At 45.4% G+C, this 22,968-nt stretch overlaps 1 protein-coding gene across 7 annotated transcripts in view; it reads right to left on the bottom strand.

The window, feature by feature from the left end:
- The window catches only part of TLN2 (talin 2), a 372,445-nt gene that overhangs the window by 21,027 nt on the left and 328,450 nt on the right, over positions 1-22,968 (bottom strand). For all 7 annotated transcript variants that reach the window (XM_006127334.5, XM_075897670.2, XM_025186799.3 and 4 more), the window contains 4 exons: positions 20,321-20,506; positions 12,471-12,578; positions 5,122-5,227; positions 1,361-1,485 (listed from right to left, as the gene is read on the bottom strand). In XM_006127334.5, the coding sequence (XP_006127396.3) occupies positions 1,361-1,485; positions 5,122-5,227; positions 12,471-12,578; positions 20,321-20,506 (525 nt within the window). The remainder of the gene's footprint in view (positions 1-1,360; positions 1,486-5,121; positions 5,228-12,470; positions 12,579-20,320; positions 20,507-22,968) is intronic.

The following is a 22,968-nucleotide window of genomic DNA, read 5'->3' as shown; positions in this document are numbered from 1 at the left end:
AGCCCAATAAAGCACAGGCAGACTGGACATTCAAATTAACATGTTAAATAAGGAGCAGGTGTAGGGTTTGTATGACAATGGCCAGAGGAGTGTTTTAGATGTTAGCAGGATAATGGCCTCAAGGTTACTAGGCAACTGAGATACACTATTATGTAGTGGTTGTGTAGAAAAGGTGATCGAGGACTTTTCTATCCGTCACTCTATAGACTCTCATTACAAGCAACCTCCTTTTTTCACAAAAATGAATATACCAATTACAAAAACCACAGAACAAAGAAAAGCATTGTTCTTTCCTGGACTTCATTTGCACCACTGAAGGAAAAATTCCCCAACCTGTGGGCATCACCACAGCTCATCCTGCGAGACTATTAAAAAACTGTTTAATTGTGAGGCTATTAAAAACTGTTTGATCTGGTGCTCCTGAATGATAGAAAATACCACATTTCTCTGAAAACAGTCTGACACTGAATGACCGTCAGAGCGTGCTTTCTTGGAAAGACTTCTCACCTGGTTAGAACTAAGTCTGGTAACTCTGAAGTCACTCAGAAAAGGACGTGACTACAACATTGCTTTCTGAAGTTAACAGCATGCATTATTTTTATTAAAAGAGGCCCAGTTCTGGGTCTCATGAAGATTTATTTCAAAACCTGTTAGGTGTTCTACACTGTGGAGTGATTCTGTGTCATGGCCCTACCCCTTGAATTGTGCCCGTATATGCTGTCTCCTCCCAGTCATAGTAATTCTCATATGATTCCTCTGACACACCTGCAAGCTGTTAATTCCATTTTACCTAAAATATTCTCATGGGCATACTTGAATCATATAAAAATATATGAATCCTTTCGTGGTCCCACAGGACTTTCATTTATGTATTTCTCTTTATATAGAGACACCCTTTATATGGAAGTCAAACCCTGACCTTATAAAATCTTTTGGCTAGAGGATCCTATAGTACACTTCATATCATCCCATAATAGACATATTGAAGACTGAATGAGCAGCCTCAGAAGCCATTTAAACTGAGGATAACAACAAGAATAATCTTTCACACCAGAAAATATTATTTTGGACCCAGGAGAGTACATGAACTAGCAATACTTGTATAACCTGAAAGGGCTTTTCCTAAAAATCCCCCCCTCTTTCCCCTCCATGTCCAAACCTATTGCTTGCAGGCCCACCACTTGAAAAAGCCATCTATATCTTTTAAAAAGTGTTGTTTCTGCTGGCACCAGCTGAAGACAAAGTAAGGATTAATTGTTTCATCCATCACCTTGATCTATAGCAACCAACAGCCCAACATACAAATGATTTGCATTTCTGCTATATTAAATTAAAAATAACACGGCAGGTGGACACTCACCTTTGGCTTGGCTCTTGGTTTCAACTGCTCTAACTTCTTTGCTGCAGCCTCTATTGAAGCTGCAGCCCCCAATAGCTCTGTCTCAGCAATGACTGTCGGGTCCTCTGGATCCACCCACTCTGTGCCTGAAATTAACAGAGGGGTAGACAGTAATTTCAGTAGTACTGTTAGTGCCTTCTGACCAAGCTGATTCCCTGTCACACTGCAAAACTATGTGCTAAATACACAGTGTGTATAATAGGGAAGTCTTATTTTAATATCATGAATGGCCTAAAATACTATAATTTAAGCCATTAACCGCAAAAATCAAATCAGAAAGGAAAGAGCCCTTTGTTGTAATGTTCTATTGTGGAAGTGGCTTAACTAAAAAGTTGGAGAAGAAAAGAAACTCTAAATTGCTCCTTCAAAGGCCATATATATACCCTGGGTGCTGAATTATGGTAGCAGACAACGATGTTTAATCATGGCTGTTACGTAGAAAGTTCCTACTGTACTTTCCTTGAGCAAGGCTGAGAGATGCTTTCTCTGTGAACTGTGAGAAAGAGCACAATGGATGTGTTAGACTATTCAGGAGATTGTGGACTGTTCTCAATACAGTCTCCATTTACAGTGGCTAGGGAGACAGAGCTGATGCCCATCCATGGAAAACACAAGACTGAAACACTGCTGTTCTAACTCCAGAGTCAATAAGGCCAATAAGCAAGTTTCTCCTACACATGTGAAGGATATTTTTTGGAGAGGAAAGATCTCCTTTTGCAGACCTCAAAACAAGTGCTTGGTGAAATGCAGAAAACTCACATAAAAAAACTGATGAGGCTGACACTACGTTACAACTAAAATCAGTGCCTTGCATGTTAAAAAATCTCAGAGGGGTAGCCCTGTTAAACTGTGATCTTAAATTTACAGACTAACATGGCTACCCCTCTGAAATTAAAATCAGGACAACTGTATGCAAAACTTATGATAGGATAAGCAAGCAAATGTAGATATACTAGATATCCTTTTCTCCAATGTAAGAATAAGTAGCACTGAAATTATGTTCATATTACATTTCCTATAATATTAAAGTATTTCTGTACATATTTGCTGGTCATGTAAATGTGCTCATTGAACTAATTCTTCTAGAATACCCTTGCTCAATTCACTTTATTAATGGCAGAGTGATATTCCTTTCACTACCTAAATAAGCATCTCTGTAGATTTACAGCTCCTTGATAACATGATTCATCTTTATTTTAACTACGGTTTTAGAACCATAGGATGAAAATTTAGACAGAAAATGGTTATTGCTCATCCATGATTCCGGATCTTTTCTCTGAACAATTGAGTCATACTTAAGCTCTTCGCTATGGAAGGATCATCAGACAGAATAAATTATCACAGATTAGCTGTATGGGAGTGTCATGGGGCCCAGCCTCAAACTGAGCCCACACCCACAAAAATCACCTCACCAGCCTCCTTGGTTGCCTCCTCTTGTTAGTCGCTTGTGTGTGGATGTTCTGTGGCGTAGCCCCATGGCCAGGTCACTTGAAAATACAGTCCCCTTCCGGGGTTCTCAAAGTCTCAACATCAATGCCACCTCCCACTGCAGTCCCAAGTTAAGTTAAGCAAGAGGTCTTTCACCTCTTCCTGGACTCCTCTTATGGAACACCAGCCTCAGAACAGCACCCCTGGCTGGGCAAGTCAGATGGTACTGCCTTCCTCCTTCAGCCAGGAGTCCCCAGCTCTCCTTCTGTAGCAACGTACACATCAGTCACTGTTCACTGCGAGGCAGGTACCCAGCCCTCCCCTGGGAGATGGGTAATTCAGGCAGCTATTGCAGTCCTCCTTTAGCCAGGAATCCCCAGCTCTCCTGGAGCAAGGTGTACTTTAGCCAGCTGTCAGGTCCTAGCCAGCTTCTCCCTCAGCTGCCCCTCTCTTCCCAATTAGTCCTCAGGCTCAGAGGTTGAATGGGCCAGCTTTCTCCTACTAGTCAGTGTATGCCTCACTATCAAGGAGGAAGAAGCAGTTATTGGGGTCCCCTTCTTTCAGCTCATCCCCAATTGGCTGGGTGGGAGGCTATCCTTTCTACCAGTATCTCCTAAGTATTGTGGGAGCATAACTATCTATCTTATATACAGGCAGTCCCCGAGTTACGCGGATCCGACTTATGTCGGATCCGCAGTTATGAACGGAGATTTTCTCGCCCCGGAGGACTGGAGCGGCGGAACGCCTGATCCCGCCGCCCGCCTCCTCCGGGACAAGAAAAGCTGCTCCCCGTCTCCCTGGTCTGCTGGGGGAGCCAGCAAACCAGGGAGACGGGGAGCAAAGCGGCGGAGGACCCGGGCCGGACCCGCGGCGCTTCCAGCTGATCTGGAAGCACCGCGGGTCCGGCCCAGGTCCTCTGCGGCTTTGCTCTGCGTCTCCCTGGTCTGCTGGGGGGGGGGGGAACAGCTAGTGCCCCCCCCCCAGCAGACCAGGGAGATGTGGAGCAAAGCCCGGGGCCTGTGGTAGAGCAGGTGGGGCGCTGCCGATTGGTGCCACAGCACCGCTCCTTGGCGCTACTGGACCAACCCGGCAGCACCCCAGCTTCTCTGCCCCAGGAATCCTGATTCAGCCGCTGGTGATCAGTTTCAGCAGCAGCTGAGTCAGGACGCCTGGGGCAGAGCAGCTGGGGTGTTGCTGGGTTGGTCCAGTAGCGCCGAGGAGCGGCCGCGCTACTGGACCAACCCAGCAGCACCCGAGATGCTCTGCCCCAGGTGTCCCCAAGTCAGCCGCTGCTGAAACTGACCAGCGCTGACTACAGGAAGCCCGAGGCAGAGTTGCTCTTCCCCGGGCTTCCTGGAATCAGCTGCTGATCAGTTTCAGCAGCAGCTGACTTGGGGACACCTGGGGTTCTTAAGTTGAATCTGTGTGTAAGTCAGAACTGGCGTCCAGATTCAGCCGCTGTTGAAACTGATCAGTTTCAGCAGCGGCTGAATCTGGATGCCAGTTCCGACTTACATACAGATTCAACTTAAGAACAAACCTACAGTCTCTATCTTTTACGTAACCTGGGGACTGCCTGTACTGGATTTTAAAACATCTTAAAGAGCCACAACAAATCATGGGATTGTCTGATCACTACACACTTCTACCCACAAGGGGCAGGCTACCTGTCACAGAGAGATTATGCTTTCATCTGTAGAGTTGTATTGGTGGGGTCATGCACAGTGGATATGTTCTGGGCATTTTATATCTTTGTTAATGCTAGCAGCCTGGGCTTGGCTACAGAAATAGAGGCTCACTGTGAACGTATCACATTGTTCTGGAAAAAACTATAGTGACCTGGAGCAACCAGCATTTAATCTTGTAATTCCAGCCAGTGTTGCTCACTGTGGAAGCCAAGCGGCTGAGGCAGCTTTGGGCTATTTCCTGTAGTTTGGATCCAAACTTTTCAGTGTGGAGATAATCGATTCAGTGCTTGGTGGAAACTGTCAGCCATTTCCTGAGGTGGGGGCAGGGTGCAAACTCTACTTAAAAAGTATTGTGCAGGTTCTTTTGCTGTGAAGAATGGGGCTGGCGACCCATAGCAATTCCAATGCTGGAGCAGAGCAGCTAATTATAACATTTCTGTGTAATTAAGAGGTACCAGGGCAAGCGGAGATAAGCAAGGGAATTACCAAGTTTTTAAATATTAAAAAAAACAAACAATGACAAGAACATCCAGGTGACTATTTAATGTCCCTTGTCATTTCTGCAACGTAAACCACTATGTGTATTAACTAATTGTATTAACCCACCTTTCATTGCTTCTGCTGCCTGGATAAGCTCTGTCACAGCACCAGCAACACGCTTTGATAAGGCAGCCAATGGATGCTTCAGTTCTGGGGTTGGCTTCTGAAGAATCTATAAAAAGAAAAAATTAATTAGGAATTAGAAGCTAAGGTTTCACAGAATATACACACTGCAAGTTCCCAATGACGTACACATTAGATAAAGTCCTAAAGCTACACTAGGGGAAAAAACAAACAATCTGAGCCCCAAATGAAGAAAGGTTAAAGTGACTGGGACTTTTCAGTTTACAAAAGAGGAGATGGAAGGGGGATATGATAGAGGTCTATAAAATCATGAGTGGTGTGGAGAGGGCGGATAAAGAAAATTTTTTATTAGTTCCCATAATAGAAGAACTAGAGGACACCAAATGAAATTAATGGGTAGCAGGTTTAAAACTAATAAAAGAAAGTTCTTCTTCACACAGCGTGTAGTCAACCTGTGGAACTCCTTGCCAGAGGAGGCTGTGAAGGCTAGGACTATAACAGAGTTTAAAGAGAAGCTAGATGATTTCATGGAGGTTAGGTCCATAAAAGGCTATTAGCCAGGGGATAGAAATGGTGTCCTTGGCCTCTGTTCGTCAGAGGCTGGAGAAGGATGGCAGGAGACAAATCTCTTGATCATTGTCTTCGGTCACCCTCTCTGGGGCACCTGGTGCTGGCCACTGTCGGCAGATAGGATACTGGGCTAGATGGACCTTGGTCTGACCCAGTATGGGCGTTCTTATGTTCTTATGTGCCTATAGAAAAATGCAAAAATGCCACAAACTCAGAAGCAAAAGTAACAGACCCCACAGACCCCAAGAAGACGGGTTGCTAGATTGTGCAACATAGCTAGCCCGTGCTAGGAAAGCAAAGCTACCTATCTCGTGAAAGTATTCCACAGAGCTGTTTCTGAAAATACTCAATATTTGATACATGATCTTGTGCGTCTATCTATTAATGAGGAACATTTAACTCAATTAGAATTCAAGCCAATTGTTTCATTTTGGGGACCTAAACCTAAAGGACTAAAGAGAAGGTTTCTCACGTGTGCAGTACCTGATGTTCTTCAAGATGGTTGTCCCTGTGGATGCTCCACTTTAAGTGTCTATGTGCCCCTGCGCCTCAAGTCGGAGTTTTGTGGTAGCAGTGCCCCCGGTAAGCTGCACATGCAGGGCATTTCGCATGCACCATTTGGAGCAGCTATCCCGCATGCACAGCAAACCAACTCCTTCACTTCCTTATCTGCCCCAAAGCACAGGGTAGCAGGGTAGGTAGTGGAGCACCCATAGTGACAGCCATCGTGAAGAACCTAGTTACTGCACAGGTGAGTAACCTTCTCTTCTTTCAGGAGCATCTGTGATGGCACGTTGGGGGTCCCCCGTCTCCTGCACCCCGAAATGGCACAGACTGCACCAGCCGGTGGAATAGAGGAAGTTTATTGCCTCTCCAGGATACAGCACAGCACAGATGGAATCTGGTCCCAGAGCTGGGCTAGGATGCCTCAGGCCCCCTTGAGATGGGGGAGACTGTGCCCCTAAACTCCAGCCCCTTTCCCTAGGCTGTCTCCTTCATGCTCCCAGCCAGCAACTAACCAACACTCTTCCAGCCCTGCCCCCCAGCCAGGGCAGCATCCACCTTCCTTTGTTCCTCTCCATGGGGGGTGTCTGGCCATACTGGTTTGCACAGTGACTCATCCTGTTTTGCTGGGTCGTGGTACCCACGGCAGCCAGTGGGGGTTACCCCAGAGCCAGCAGCATAGAAACCAGCCAGGTACCCCCACTACTTCACAGCATCTCCATGGGTGCCCCACTTTAGGTAACAACGGAGAAGTATTCACACTCAGAAAAGGGGACTTCGGAGTCTGCGAATGAACAGTGGGCACCGCAGTGTGTCCAAAATGCACATCAGAGGCTGACTGTTTCTCTAATGCATAAGGCTTGGTGAAGGTGTGTACCGAAACCATTGCTCTGGTAAAACGCGTGCACAGGACTGCTGGAGGCTCCTGGTTAGTGATACGCTAACACAGTCAGATGTACTCAGAGAATCACTTGGATGGCTGCTACTTAGAGATAGTCTCGCCTTGAAGCCTCTAGAAGAGGCATCTTGAGAACAGCAAAAAAGGTGAAAAGTCTTGAAGACTTATGGAAAACTTTAGTTCTGTCTCTACAAAATGCTATTGGTCTGAGCACATCCAGCGAATGTGGCATGGCCTGTCTGCTCTGTGCATGAGGTTTTGGGAAGACGACAGGTAGGCATATAGGCTTGTACAATGAAAAGAAGGTACCTTAGAGAGGAAATTTGGATGTGGTCAGAGGACCACTCTGTCCTTTGCCCACCATGAGGGCTTCCCACTCCCCAATTCTTTTTGCTCAAGTGATTACCACTAAAAAGGCTAATTCATTGATAAATGTAACAGTGAACAGGGGGCTAACGGTTCAAGTGGCTTGCCAATTTCTGCCTGTAGTACCAAGCTGTCTTCTCATTCATGAGGAAGTAATGTGAGTAAAATCTAGCCCCCCCCCCCCCATGTAGCTGTGGTACGTGCTCCATTGCTCTGAGGCGCAGGAGATGATTTAGTTCCTTCAGAAGGGTGGCCTCATGAGATGGGTCCCTGAAGAGGGACTGTTAGGGGGACTGAATGAGGGGGATAGAAGAAACGGGAGGCAATAGCCAGTTCACACAATATGTAGCACCCGTGTGTCTGTTGTGATGCTGCTCCAGACTGGATAGAAGGATGTTAAGCAGTCTCCAAATGGGGTGGAAGTGACGGTGATCTGCAGGTGTTAGGAGAGTATGGGGCTATCTGGCCCTCGACCAAACGCGCTTTGATGCTGAAGACTAGGAACTAGTTGATTGTTCCACCGTTTGTCTGTGCCTGGTCTGGCGCTCTTTATGCCTATCATACTGTCTCTAGGGCTGTGTGTGTGTAAGGAGTGCTTCTGAATGGCTAATTAAAAACCTTGCCTTGTTCTCTCTTGGTCACAGGCACGTATATCGCCCAGGTTATCAACGTGGACCCCAAATCCTCAAGAGTGTGGATGGATTCCACAAAGAGCGTGAAGCCCCCCAAAGGCAGATCCTCCACTACAGACAACCTCTTTCAGGAAATGTGAAGGGTGTAGGCAGGATGCCTATTGCATAACCACTGCCATGGATTTGGAATATGTAGCCGTGTCTGCTGAAGCCAGAGCAGTTTGGAGCACTGTGCGGGGGATGAGGGAACTCTCGTTTATATTGGCCGTAAACTGTTCTTTTTTACCATCAGGCAGCTGGTCAATAAAAGCTGACATTTGGAATAAAGTATCGTGAGTGTACTTTGCTAGCAACATGGCATTGTTTGTGATCCTGAGCTGCAGAGTGGTGGACAAATAGGCTTTCCTGCCAAATAAATCAAGCCACTTCCAGTTCCTACCACAGGGGGTGGCAGAGGTGACATTCTGCTTGCCCCTCTGATTCACAGCATCGACCATTAGAGAACTTGGGGAGGGACGAGTGGAAAGGAAATCTGCGCTCAGTGGTGCAACACGGTATTTTTTGTCTGATCATGTGCACGAGGGAGGGAGGAAAGGTGGCTGGAGTCTGCTCCATTTCCATTGATTGGCAGGGCAAGTTTGGCAGCTGGAGACATGTGGACAATGTCCGTGAGCCTACGTTGTGTCTCTGATAACTGTTCCATATAGATTGCCAAAGAGTCAGCCACTCCATTGTACAGCTCCTGAAATGATTTCAAATCCTCTTCTGAGGGGTGGGGAAGGCATGTCCCCCTGTCCCCCATGGCTTCTGGATCCTCTTCTGGATCTGCGAAAGAAGGGGGCTGGAGAAGCCTCTGATCAATGAGTTGGAGCTGACTGTTGAGTAGGTTGAGGGTGCTGAGCTCTATACATAGCCTGAGGGGTCCCAGTAGGGACAATTAGGTAGAATTGGTATTGGTGGGGGCACCCGCTGAGGGGGCTGCCACGGTGGTGGTTGTTGCATTGGTCCAGGTCAGTGGTTTTCAGACCTTTTGGCCCATAGCCCACCCCACTCAATGCAAAGCTTTCCACAGACCATCAGCCAACCACCCATGATGACAAAACGGGTGAAAGAGTTGGCTGCAGGTCTGGCTGGGAGGATAGGTGCAGCAGCGGGATGGGAGCCTAGAAGGGAAGGGTGGATGCAGAAGTGGGGTGGAGTGAGTGATCTCGGTGGGAGGGTGTGTGTGAGGATGTTGGGGGCATGGGGTGCGGGAGGGGAGCGCTTACCTGGCTCCATGCTATCTGCTGCTCCCAGGCCCTGGCCCCACTGCCCACTATGAGAGCAGTGGGGAAAGCCTCTAGGTGAGCTGTTTCCTGCATTGCCGTTCCCCCACCCGGGGGTGGGAGTGGCAGTGGCAATGCGAAAGCCATTTTCTTCCCTTCAAGCTGGATCCAGCTCATGAGGCTTGCCCTTCCTGGTCCTCTGAAGCAGGAAGCCGGCACTGGCCTCGTGGGGGTGGGGTGGGCGGGGCAGATCTTGGGGCTAGAGTGCCAGCACTGGCTCCCTGTTGCAGGGTGGAGAGCTGCGAGCCCACAGCTCATTTGCAAGATAGTCCGCAGTCCACTAGAGGTCCGCAGACCACACTTGGAGAACCACCGGTCTAGGCACTGAATGGCGTGGAGCATGTAAGTCTTGAGAGGTTTTGTCTTTCTCTTTACTAAACATTAGAGGGGGCTGATCCAACAGGCGTAGTGGAGAGGATGAATCGGGAGGCTGTTGGGGTTCCATTGGCACTAAACAGAGGTGTTCCAGGTGTTGAGGTAGCTACTAAATCTGCATGGCTGGTGAAGTGTTGCAGTGCCAGGAAGGCTGGTACTAGGAAGGGTGCCAGAGAAAGGGCTGAAAGATGTGCCTGTACCAACCGCTTACAATGATGTGAGGAAACAGCAGGTGGCGGCATTTAGACGCTCGGTGCTGAGGGAGCGAGCAGCTTTGCTGGTGCTGACTGAGCCGATTTGCCCTTCGAGTGGGAAGCTGCCCTAGAGAAGATCTGTGTCGAGTCTTTTGTTCCAAGGGTTGTCTCGCTGCCAGACGTTCCTGGTGCCTCACAATCTGGTGCTTTGGATGCCATCAGTACCAGGGCTGATTTTTTGTGTTACCACACTTTATTGAGGGGGAAATGAGAGCGATTTCTGGATACCATACCCAGAGCAGGTCTCTGGCACTTGTCCCTGAGGGAGCTGTCCTTTCAGACACTCCGACTAGAGAAGGCTGTCTCAGTGGTGGTGTATGTTCTGGGTCAGAGGCTGGACGGAGCGACTTCTCCATGAGTATTAACTTAAACTGAAGCTCCCTGGCCTTTCTGATCCTTGCTATCAGTTTTTTTGCGGGGGGAGAGGAGGGCGCTTCTGAGGAATATGCAGAAATTGATGGCGCGTTTCTTGTGCCACAAGATGTGAGAGAAACCCAGACGGGAGGTTTTTAACTGTCACAAGATAGTTGCAACAAGTCTCAGGCTGAAGAGCTTTGCTTCCATAGTAAATATAAATACCTGAACCCTGAAAAGCCAAGCAACCTGCTGCCATATTTATACAATAAATACCTTTTGCAACAATGAGGGCTATAACCAGGGCCCTTTCTGAGACTCCTCCAACCCAGCAGGCAGTACCACTGTGCCTTTCAGAGCCAACCTTCCCACACAGCTGCAATTTCCAAAAATACATACTGCATGATCATGACTGCAGCAAAGTGCCATGTTTTCAGCTGCAGAAACAGTCTGTGACATCAGTACTACTCTTAATAATGGCAACAATGTGGCAATTAAATGAATGGGGGGATGTGCACAAACTGATGTTTCCCAGCTACCTTGCGTGGATTTTGAACTCATGACAGATGCTGGAGATTGATGTTCTGTATTTACCCAAAACACAGACAGAGCATGGACACAGTGTGAAAGTTTGCCACGCACCAATCTCCCACACAGAGGCCATCTGAAGGTATGAGAGGGGAGCTCCATCTGTTACTCTCCTGAGGGTGCCTTTCTGGGTAGTATCGAATACTCAAATAGTGCCTCCACTAGGAAATGGGTAAGATCACACTTCACATAGGTCACCCAACAGGACTTTTGACTTGAATACTGAGATGTTTATCACCTAGATAATTTTGACAATTCACAAGCGTGGCAAAGCCGTGTTACTTGTATGTGAGCACTCAGGTAACATGCACTTTACACTTTATGACCCAGCACAGAGGGAGCTTTTGGCATATGAAGTCTCGGTTATTGTACTTATTGAATCTAAAACCTGTAGAGGGTGGTATTTTGAAGGGCTCTGATGGCCAAACATCATGCTCTCTGGTGTCCCTGAATGTATAATGTTGACTCAGATACTGCAATATTAATTAAGAGTGGATAAAACGTGACAAAGTTCCCAAGTACAACTGTACTAAAAATATACTAGATTTCTAAATGTAAATTATTCTCTGCTGGGAAAGGTCCAATAATGAGATCTAACAAGTTTCTTACATGCTCTTCCCTGCTCGTGACAACCATTAATATAATCAGGCATCTATTTTTTTTAAACTTTATCTTTATTCCCACACACAACTGTTAATTTAATTTAACTAGACACATTACAGTTTCTGCCTGACAATGTATTTCCTACCCAGGAGTCTCATATCACACAGCAGCCACTGAAAAGTAGCTTCTTGGAGGTCGTGCACATGAGTACTTGCAGCTGCAAGTCAACTTGAGAATAGTCGAGTATTTCATTAAAAAATGTCTTACACACCCCATGCTTTATGTTTGAAATGGCCGTGTTGAAACAATGCTATAATACAACCAAAAAAGTGTCGAGTTTCCTGAAAAGCACATATGGTTCAGTATTCGCAGCTTCAGAGTTAGTCAGTCAGTCAGTCAGAAGACTAAGTGAAAAAATGGACAGGTTTGGGGAGCTTTTTTCACATTCACATTAGGTGGGGCTTTGGGATTGGCTTCGGACAGCTATTTGCTTTGCTTACCTCAGGATAGGGTCGGCATGCATGTGCATGTAGTGCTCCCCTAGGGATTTCACAATGGTGGTGGTGTGGGTGATCGGTGTGTGTTCTACCCACCAATATATGATTTTAAAGGGGCCCATTTTTAGATGATGTGATGCCTTCACTGCCTCATGTTTAACTAAGCTCTAGAAGAGAGCTCTTTGCAACACCTTCAGCTTCCCTTCTCGCTCTTTTCAGAAAGTGCGAAGCTATTTTAACCATTTGTTCAGGAACTTACAGCAAGCTAATAAAAAAGCCAACGTTGGCAATGATGATGAAAAGAGCTCAGAGAGAGGATTTGTTCTTGGCAAAGCTTCAGTACTTGCTTATAGGCTACTTCTTACCAGGAGGACATGTTCTAGGAGTTCCAAGTATCCCAGGGTACATTCTGTTCCAAATCGCAGTGCTCTCGCTCGAACATCTTCACTCACGTCTGAGTGATAGGAAGCTTGCTGAGGAGACAAAACAATATTAACACTCAAAAACTACAAAGCAAAGGTAGTGGAGAGGAGCAGAGCTATGGAGGGGGACCTTAGAAATAACCTAAAAAGGCCGTCTGCGGAGAACCTGACCAATTAACCAGAACTGGCAAGCATCACCCTTAACCTTTCAGATCCGTATCACCCACAAACCCTTGAATATTCCATCTAAAATGTGACTGGTCTGTGCAGACCCTCGTGGGAAGACACAACGAATGGAGCCATATCAGAGACAGTGCAGGCTAATGGACAGAGCATTGTACTTGGACTTCAAGAGATTCACGTTCAATTCTCAGTGGTGCTACTGGCCTGCTGGGTGATCCTGGGCAAGTCACATCTGTGTGTAAGTTTTCCATGCTGTAAAATGGAGATAATGATGCTGGCCTCCTTTATAAAGTGCAATGAAGGCCAGTATTAGTCTGTATATGAGAAAATGCATGATTGCAAAGAAGCATGCCTGTCTTTTAATCATGCTGCAGCATTTGGCTCATTAATGACTAAGCTTGATAGATTTCACGTGGTTAAATATGTACGGCAAGTAATAAGGGCAAAATAAAAAAAATTCGGAAGTAGTCCTGCATTACAGACTCACTCTTGCTAAAATGATATTTGGAAAGTAGACCTGTGAGGATATTTAAACTTGGTATTAATTTTTAAGAATACATCTTAAAATGCAGTTTTATTTATGTGACTGCCCACTCCTAGTATGCTCGTCTCAGTATTTTTATCTTCTGGCATTTGCAGTTAGGATTCAACATTTAATAGTCTGTTTTGCACATTTTGATCAGTTCTTTGTTTCCTTATCATCATCCTAACTGATGATGTCACATTAGACTTAGCTGGTTAATGGGCCCCCTCTACTGGTTAGTTCAAGAGCAGTCAAGCACCAACCCCTACAATCTAACATTAAATACAGTTGGCTCCCCACTTTGTAATAGTTCTTTTGATTTTGTTTTTGGGGTTTCTTTTAGCATATTTAAGGCTGGGTGACTCCTTTATTAGAGACAATGAACAAAGTTTAGAAAGCTCCAGAACAATTTATTTCTTATCCACAAATGGGAAAAAAACCCTTCAAATCCAACAGCGACTTTATCCCACATATTTCATTTACCTTATACATACTTCAATGCTATGGTGACAGATGCTACAAAAACACTCAGATACCAAAAATCTTTTCAAACTTCTACAAGAGATTAGTCTAAGTGCTCATATTAATCTTAGGGTGTGTCTAGACTACAGAGTTTTGTCGACAAAAGTGGACTTTTGTCGACGAAACTATACCTGCGTCTACACTACCGCTGAGTTCTGTCGACATACCGTCGACAGAACTCAGCAGTTTTGTCGACGCTGGTATACCTCATTTTACGAGGCATAACGCCTTCTGTCGACAGAGTTCTGTCAACAGAAGGTGTTATTGTATGTAGGGTTGCGTCTAGACTACAGGGTTTTGTCGACAAAGCAGCTTGCTTTGTCGACAGAACTCAATGTGTCTAGACGCTCTTTGTCGACAGAAGCTTTGTCGACAGTATCTGTCGACAAAACTTCTGTTGACAAAACCCTGTAGTCTAGACGTACCCTTAGTGTACACAATCTGCTGAGACAATACAATGTTTTTGGAAGAAGCATGAACAGATCAAAACATCTTCAAAGGCTTAGTCCACCTCCCACAGAAGTCAATGAAAAAACTATTTATTTCCTTGGGAATAGAATCAGGCACTGTTTCTTATATCAAGAATATATATTCAACAGATTATTCATCCAGCAACAAACTAACAACAAGCATATTCATTCATGTATTTCAGAATGTTTTCCTGCAATATAAATTTAACTGAATTTCCTCAGAAAGTCTCACTTCTTTTAGTTACTTTCTGTGTGACATGTTGTATTAGATCAAGACACATAGCTCATCTTGTAGAACAGTTTGGAAGCAGATTTTTTTCTGCTTTAAGTGGAGGAAGTGGCTTAGGTTAGTTTTTAAAGGACTTTCCCACACCTTCTACCAATGGTTTGATATTCTCTTGCATTCCCAACTCTGTTTAGCAAGTTTATTTCAGACACTTGAGAAATGCTATAGTCATGACAAGCAATAATGGACAAAGCTTCAAAAATATCACATTCCAACTCTGGTTTTCCCCCACAGGTTAGATGATTTAGCTTGTAGAGCTATTACTCTTGTCAATTCCTGCTGCCAGTTTTCCCTGCTGCAATTGGCAACATATCCTCTTGACACATTGTGCTTCATTATTAATTATTTTTATATCATAGAAATGTCTACGGTTTTTCAAGTGAGGTTGAGACAACGGCTGACAAGGTAGCTACTTGTACACCCACCCCCTTCTTCACAGAGCTAAAAATCTAGACAAACAAGACAATAGCTGGGAGAAAGCGTCATTATTATCCTTGTGCAGGTGGGGAAGTGCAGCACAGAAAAATGGACTTTCCCAAGGTGATAACAGGAATTCTGCTGAGCATCTGAGAACTGAACCCAGATCCAGGCCAGCATCTTGCTTGACAGTCCATGATCTCCTTGCTCCTTCATCTCTTTTCTCTCCTGTTTTTGAGACTTCTAATGTACCCCAGTTCTATGCTATCATGCCCCAGCCTCTCTCCAAGTGCTTCTAGCATTAGGGGTCAGCAGTCTGTGTACAATGCTAATGTTGTGTCACACTGACATACCCTTCATGAGAATACAAGATATGTAAGCTTTAACTGCAGCTATACAACTGAGGATCATACCTTTGTCCTAGAGAGTTTTCTTCCCTGCTAATTTTGCTACAACAATCACTACTAAGATTTTTTTTTAAATCAGTATTTCCCAGCAGTCAATGCATAGTTATTATTTATACACAGGTATAAAGGTCAAACCTGTTTTTACCTTAAGACCCGATCCAATCTCCTGTACTTTTCAATTAAGAGTGTCACCATCAAGTTTAATGGGATTGTAGGATCAGTTCCAGAGATTCCACGGTAACGAACATTTTTTTTCAAATAGTAACTACTGATAAATGCTGACTTACAGACTCACAGACTTTATGGCCACTGTGGAACATCTTAATCATCTAGACTGACCTCCTGTACATTGCAAGCTATGGAATTCCAGTGGCCAGGCAATTCACATACTGCATAATTACAGTAGAATTATGAAATACACTAGATCTGAATCCCTCTGTTTCAGGGAAGTTGAGGTGAAATTTAATACACATCCATATTCTTGACATTAAATGTACTGTACATAACACACATGCATCTGGGTGGGTTCATTTTATGTTTTAGTAGATCCAACCCTTAATTTGTTTATCATCTGACAATATTAGTCCTATTCAGAAGACTTAAATAGAATTTCTCATAAAATACATAGTATTACACCAACTATCACAAAAACAGGCCCACCAACAACTATTCCAGGCCGCAGGATAGAACAATCAATGGGCCCCAGCCCCCCTTCCTCAGCTGGAGCCACAAGCCCCTCTGCCGAGAGAAAACACAAGCGCCCCCTCTCGACCAGAGGATCCCCTGGCCGGTCACAGCCCCATCCCATGCCTGCCCAGCGGAGACCCTCCCTTTATCAGCCGGGAGGATCCTGGGGCCAGCTGCAGCCCTGTGCCCCACCTACCTGGAGCCAGCTGCTGCCAGGCCTCCCCCTTCCCTTCCCTAGACCCAACCCAGTGGTATTTACCACTCAGCCACCTGGAACTTTCAGAGGGCATAGGAAAAGCATCTTTGAAGAGACACTTTTCCACAGAGCAGGTTGGGTGTGGGGAAGGGAGGGGGAGACAGGGCTGCAGCTGGCCTGGAGCCCTCTGGCTAGGGAGTAGCGTGCTTGGGGTTTTTCTGGGCAGAGGGGAGCACTCAGGACTTCTCTGGACAGGGGTGCAGGTAGCCAGCCCAAGACTCCTCTGGCCTGCGGGGGCACTCAGGGCTTGTGGCTTTGATTGGGGGTGGGGCAGGGCCCAGTGGGATTTTGTGGCTCCAGGCCCAGGGGAAGGGTACAAGATGGAAGGAGTCTACTCAGGTGATTTAAAAGTACCCAACAGAGTTCCTGGCTGCCACTAGGGTCAGGGTCCAAGGCCCTTTTAAATCACTGGCCCCTGGGAAAATTGTCCTCTATGCCCCCTCCCACCATTTTGCAAGTGTCTTGCTGCTTTGATGATATAGCAAAGCAAGTCAGGGGCTCCTTTCACCGTCTTCAAGTTCAAGGGAAAGGGATATGCAGATTTATCATGGATTGTTTTTTCATTGTATACAATTAACCAATGGAACTCAGTATCACAAGCCATTTAAATCCAAAGCCAATATTTTAAAATACAGGTAAAAAGACTTTCTACAAGGGATCTGATACTACATTTATACAGCTTGATACCATCTATTACCAAAGGAAATTTATTATAAGTGTATAAAACACATTAGCATAAGTACCAAAAATACCAACTTGTTAAATTATGTTTTAAATTAATATAGCTCTGGCTAAGGAGAGGTGACACACATAATTAAGTTATTCAACAAACTTAAGACCATGTAGTCTAGTTGTAGCTGCGAAAGAGAGAGGCCTTCAAGCCACACACGGTCTGAAAAAGGTACTCTAAGTTTCTCAGCTACACACAAGATAAAACTGATTGTTTACCATAAATAGCGCGTACTCCAACGGACCATTCAAGGTAGAGTGGCTCTTGAATATCCAATGAAGATACGATATTACCTCACTGACGTTGTCCCACTTAAGATTGTTTTGGGTCATGTTTTAAATAATGTCTATGATTAGTTTTCTCAACTCTCCACCTCTCTCCAGTGTTTTCAGAGACTTGTTTCTCTGAAATAATCCTTTCCAGCTACAAAGACACAGGGAGGACAAAACCAAATCTACTGGATTAAGTAGAGGGCAAGCTTTTATCATGACTGTACTGAACCATACTATTTTCTGGTTTTAGCTTCAGGCTGCCTTGCAGTTGTTATTTCTACTCTACTGCTTTCAAGGTGGCTGTGGCACACAGCTGACTTTGAGCTACAGTTTAATAATGTCACCTACAAGTGATAATAATGGTGACTTCAAGGGTCAGTACTTGCTACTCAAGTGGTAAGAATTCACCATTATTACCAAGTTAACCTGACAGGCCCTAACCCAAAGAATGACTATCATACCCAACAAGCTCTCAGATAGACTGCTCTTCAATCTGTCAGTTCGATACGCAAAACTGTTCTCAGCTCTTTTCATTCTTTAGATTACTTTGTAAAGGCAATTGTCTCGTGGATGCTTAACTCCTTATTAACATCCTGTTCCCCACTGCCTGGTCTCTAAGGGTGTGTCTACACAGCACCCTAAACTCAAAATAAGACATGCACTTTGCGGTTTGCAAATTGTGTATCTTATTTTGAATTTATTTTATAGCTTATTTAGAAATTTGGCATGTCTACACAGTGCCAAATTTCAAAATAATGTGCTATTTCGAACCATCCCTTATCCCTCGTGCAATGAGGCAAAATGGATGGCAAAATAGCGGGCCCGTTATTTCAAAAAATATTTTGAAATAACAGGCAGCTTGTGTAGACGTGGGGTAGCTACAGTGTAGACATACCCTAAATGACTTATCTGTAGGTCTCCGGCCATCTATGAACCAAAGTATGAGAGGCATCAAATTAAGTTATATAATGACTGGAGTGAAAACGAACACAACAGGAAACAATTAATTTGAGTTGTAGTCTAAAGAATCTGCAGAGTGAAATGCAGATAGATCTCCATATGAATATGTACTTACGCTAGCCAAGTCTTAAAGTTACAAAGGATATTTAACTAATATGCTTCTGGACATAAAATGATCCCATAACATAGCACAACTTCACCTGAGAGTGTTTTCATCTTCTCCTGAAGCATCAGGCTTTGGACTCTGACAGAGGCAGGATACAAGACTGGATGAGACAAGACATAGCGACTTCTGGGTTCCAACACAAACTACAGGCAGTCCCCAAGTTACGCGGATCCGACTTATGTCGGATCCGCAGTTACGAATGGGGCCCGTCTCCCTGGTCTCCAGCAAACCAGGGAGAGGAAGCAAAGTGGCGAAGCACACAGGCAGCGGACAGCCCAGACGCGTCTGGGCTGTCCGCTGCCCGCGTGCTCCGCGGCTTTGCTCTGCTTTGCTCCCCGTCTCCCTGGTCTGCAGACCAGGGAGACGGGGAGCAAAGCGGCGGAACACGCGGGCAGCGGACAGCCACGGCGCGTCTGGGCTGTCCCGCTGCCCCCGTGCTCCGCGGCTTTGCTCTGGACGCCTCTGGTACAGCAGCTGGGGCACTGCCGGTTGGTCCCATAGCGCCACTCTGGGTGCTACTGGACCAACCCGGCAGCACCCCAGCTGCTCTGCCCCAGGCGTCCCCAAGTCAGCCGCTGCTGAAACTGACCAGCGCTGACTACAGGAAGCTCCTGCCCCGGGCTTCCTGGAATCAGCAGCTGATCAGTTTCAGCAGCAGCTGACTTGGGGATGCCTTGGGTTCTTAAGTTGAATCTGTAAGTAAGTCGGAACTGGCGTCCAGATTCAGCCGCTGTTGAAACTGATCAGTTTCAGCAGCGGCTGAATCTGGACGCCAGTTCCGACTTACATACAGATTCAACTTAAGAACAAACCTACAGTCCCTATCTTGTACGTAACCCGGAGACTGCCTGTATAGCTTATACTTCCAAGTTTTTCTGTTTATTGGGGGAGAGGAGGAAGGGAATCAAAAGCCAAAGGCAAGCCGAGTGCTCAGGAACATGTATTGTGTTAAATACATGAAAGAACATCAAGGTCAAAATGATGTAAGGATTTAGATTCAAGATATATACATAAATCAGAATGCAGAATCATAAATTTAAAAATAAAATTAAAACCCATCTTAGCCTTACCTCCAGTCATAATGGAGATAAAAAGTGATTGATAGACCTACACAGGGAAAAATTTGACTAAATTTTAAACTCTGCACCTGCCAAACTGCCCAAGCTTTAATTCCTCTCTTGCAATCATTTGTACCTTGAGGAGCAAAGATGCATAAATAGTGATTATGAGTAAGAGTGATCATAATTTCACTGCTAAAAACTCAATGAATTGCCTCTGTAAAACCCCCTTTTTGGCTTGCCCCTACTAATTACAAATAATCCCTTCCTTACCTCAGCATGAAGGGAAGTGGTCATGAGTATGTTTTACATTACTACCAGGTAGGCGAGTCGTTTTACAGAACTATTTCTGGAAAGCTGTCTGCCTCAAACACAGATTCCAAAAGTTCAGCTCACAGAAGGATTACATTTAGTAAAAATAAAAAGGCACATACTCTTTAAAAGCACTGTAGGAATTCAACAGATCAGTAAGGTTGTTTAGAAAGCAAAGGAATACTGACAATACATCAGCACATTATTTTCCTCATTATATTAAAATCAGGTGACAATTACATTATTTTTATGCTCCATTGTTTGTACTGAGTTTGTTTTGCAGTTTAAAAAAAGAAACAAGAACTCAGGCAGATTTTTTATCAATCATAAAAAAAACAAAACAAAAAACTTTCCTCTCTCTCCAAAAAGAAACCAGAACATTAATCCATATTTCTTTTGCATAGCACAGAAACCCTCTCTTTCTGGCATAGGATGTTAAGTCATACTTCATAATTCTCACAATAATTAGTTTCTCAAAGACAAACACAAACTAAATTTAAGGATTTAGACACCTAAAATATTAGGAGAGGGAATGAATCTTTACCTTACAAGCTGTTAGCATATCAGCTACTGCTTTGCGGCTCAGATTCGCTGTAGCAATCACATCCTCCTGTCTGCATGAGTTCCCAGCTGCAACAGCTTTGGCAGTTGCCATGGTGATTCCTTTCGTCATCCGGATCGATTCTTCAGGTGATGATGTCTTTTCTGGAACCTCCTTTGACTGAAACACCTGGAAGTTGAAGCAGAAGAGAGATCTAGTTATCCTTTAAGAGTCAGATCACAAAAGCACAGCACTTGAAACAGACAGCAATCGGAAGCAGCTTTCAAATGGCAGGGAATCAGAAATGTAATTGGAGTACTGAACTATCACTCTGGCAGAGCCTGGCTCGGATAAGCCTTGCACATCTACACACAGCAGAGAGAAACACTAAGCTGTGGGAAGTACGCACAAAAGTGTAACCTATTCACTTGAAATGGAAGACACCCAACATTTGCCATTTAAACAATCTGTTATAGGGTAGCCAGAAACTGAGTTACTGATCAGTATCTGCTACTCTTATCCATGTATTTTTCCATCCTGACAATGGGACCGGTACAGCGTACCTGGCATACAGAGATGCTCCTTCCTTACGAGCTGTACTCGAACGTGTCCTCCCAGCCAGGAACAGCACTGAGAAGCACTGGATATATTACTATGCCCCAAAACCCTTTCTAAAGAGGGCTGGAGAAAATGCAGTAGTGCCTCTTTTCTACACTTGGTCCTTTGTTACAAACCTAACTGTAGAAGGAGGGGAACTCATGTCAAGAGGAAGACATTGACCTACATGACCACACACACCTCATTCCTCTGACTGTTGGAAGTAATTACCTGAATAAAAACATTATAGGTAACACAAGTCAGCTAGAGCTTATCCTGGCTTTTAGTGCCTCCTTTTTCAGCTTTATTCCTTATTAGCTTGCCATTCGTAAGCCTTGCACAACTGGACTGGGCTCCCCCTGAGAGCATTCTGCACCAAAACATTTCAAATGCTGCAAAATTCTGCACATCGTATGGCAGTGGGGAGCACAGGCATGTGACTACACAGAGGTAGATCACCTTGCTCCCTCTTCTCCTCTGGACATAAACTCAGCGGTAAAGTTGCACCTGATCTTGACACAGCACAAGGGCTAGGACTGACCCAGAAACATCCCTGGCCCCTTGGTGTCACGTGCTTTAGATGTAAATAGGCAGGCTCAGCCAAGCAGCATCCAAGTATGGGGGAACTTAGTGAGGGGAGAGCCATGTGTTGGGTGACAGGATTCTGCTTGGGGCAATCTAGGTGCGGGCAGTTTGGTTGGGGGGGCTCAGATGTGAAGGAGATATGGATGAACAGGGGCTCATTGGGAGAGTGGGTTTCGGGTGCAGATCCAATGGGACTCTGCAGGGGGGTCTAGGTGAAGGTGTTTGGGGGTCAGCAGGGAGAAAGGAGCTGGGTGTAGTGGGCTTAGCAGGGGATGTAGGTGCTGGCTGGGTGGGGTTCAAGTGGGGTGAGCGCCTCGATGCAGGAGGCTAGTCACAGTGGTCCAAGAGCAGGATGGGTGAAGCTTTGCGGGCTACAGGTTCAATTGCAGGGGGCAGGGTCTGGGTTCAAGGTTGGGTCCAGATGCAGGGGAGATCTGGACGAGGAGGGGGGGGTGTCTCCAGATGCAGGAGGATAATTTATGTGACTCCATTGGTCTGTTCCTATGTTTAGTGAAAAACAAGCCAGAAAAGAATGAGCCCATAAGGACTGCCACAATGGGAATGTTCAAGGTGACAAAAGTTTTGTCGATAGAGCTATTGAACACTAAGTCCACAAATGATATAACAAAGCATTCTCCAGTACAGTCTCTCCCCCATCATGATTATTTTACTAAGTAAGCAGTGGCGATGTGTGGCAGAGGAAGAAGGGGGCACTGGGTTCCTCCTCTGTCTGCCTTTTCCTGGCACTCCTCAGAGCAGCATGGGCTGGGAGGGAGAGAAGGCAGGGGAGGGGAACTTGCCAGCGCTGGCCCTCCCACCGTGGTAGAGGGAAATGCACCCCCATGTGTCACCTGTGTAAATAAGGGAGGATATTTTACCCTCCCCAAACATACCAAGGTATTAATTTACATCACTGACCAGTGGTTTATAAAAGCAGCATGTGAAAGCAGCAGCTGGGGGATCAAAAAACTGTATTGGAAAGGGGGAAGGAAATAAGCCTTTTGGTTTAAGATCTAAGTTGGTACTGCATGTAATTTCTGCTTGGATGAAATCGCAGTTATCAGGTTATTTATCCTGGTCACGTGACTTCATGCCAAAGAGAAAAAAAAAATGGAGGCGAGTTTCAAACTTCAAGTGCCGACAGAGCTGCCCGTTGGCACTGGAGAAACGTTTACAAACCAAGCTCAATGAAAGGGGAACAGTTGACTCAGAAAATAACTTTTACAGTGAAAGCTTCATGGCTGGAGGAATGAAAAACCAGTTGCTCCAAGCGTATTTCATGACAGTAGCACCTCACACCTGAGAAATACAGCCTAACGGGAGATCGGCGACATGCGGAAGTGACAGGCAATCACTGGGGAAGGCCCACACTGCCTCTACGTCACAGCAGAGCAGCCAAAACATTGGTGGAGGCACCTCCACGGAGGCTTGATTTGGTTTTAAGAGTGTACTTTAGAAAGCTGCCATGT

The sequence above is a fragment of the Pelodiscus sinensis genome, chromosome 14 (assembly GCF_052426305.1).
Source record: "Pelodiscus sinensis isolate ZL-2025 chromosome 14, ASM5242630v1, whole genome shotgun sequence".
NCBI lineage: Eukaryota > Metazoa > Chordata > Testudines > Trionychidae > Pelodiscus > Pelodiscus sinensis.
Note: the sequence above shows the minus strand (reverse complement) of the source record. Positions and strands in the feature narration are given on the sequence as shown.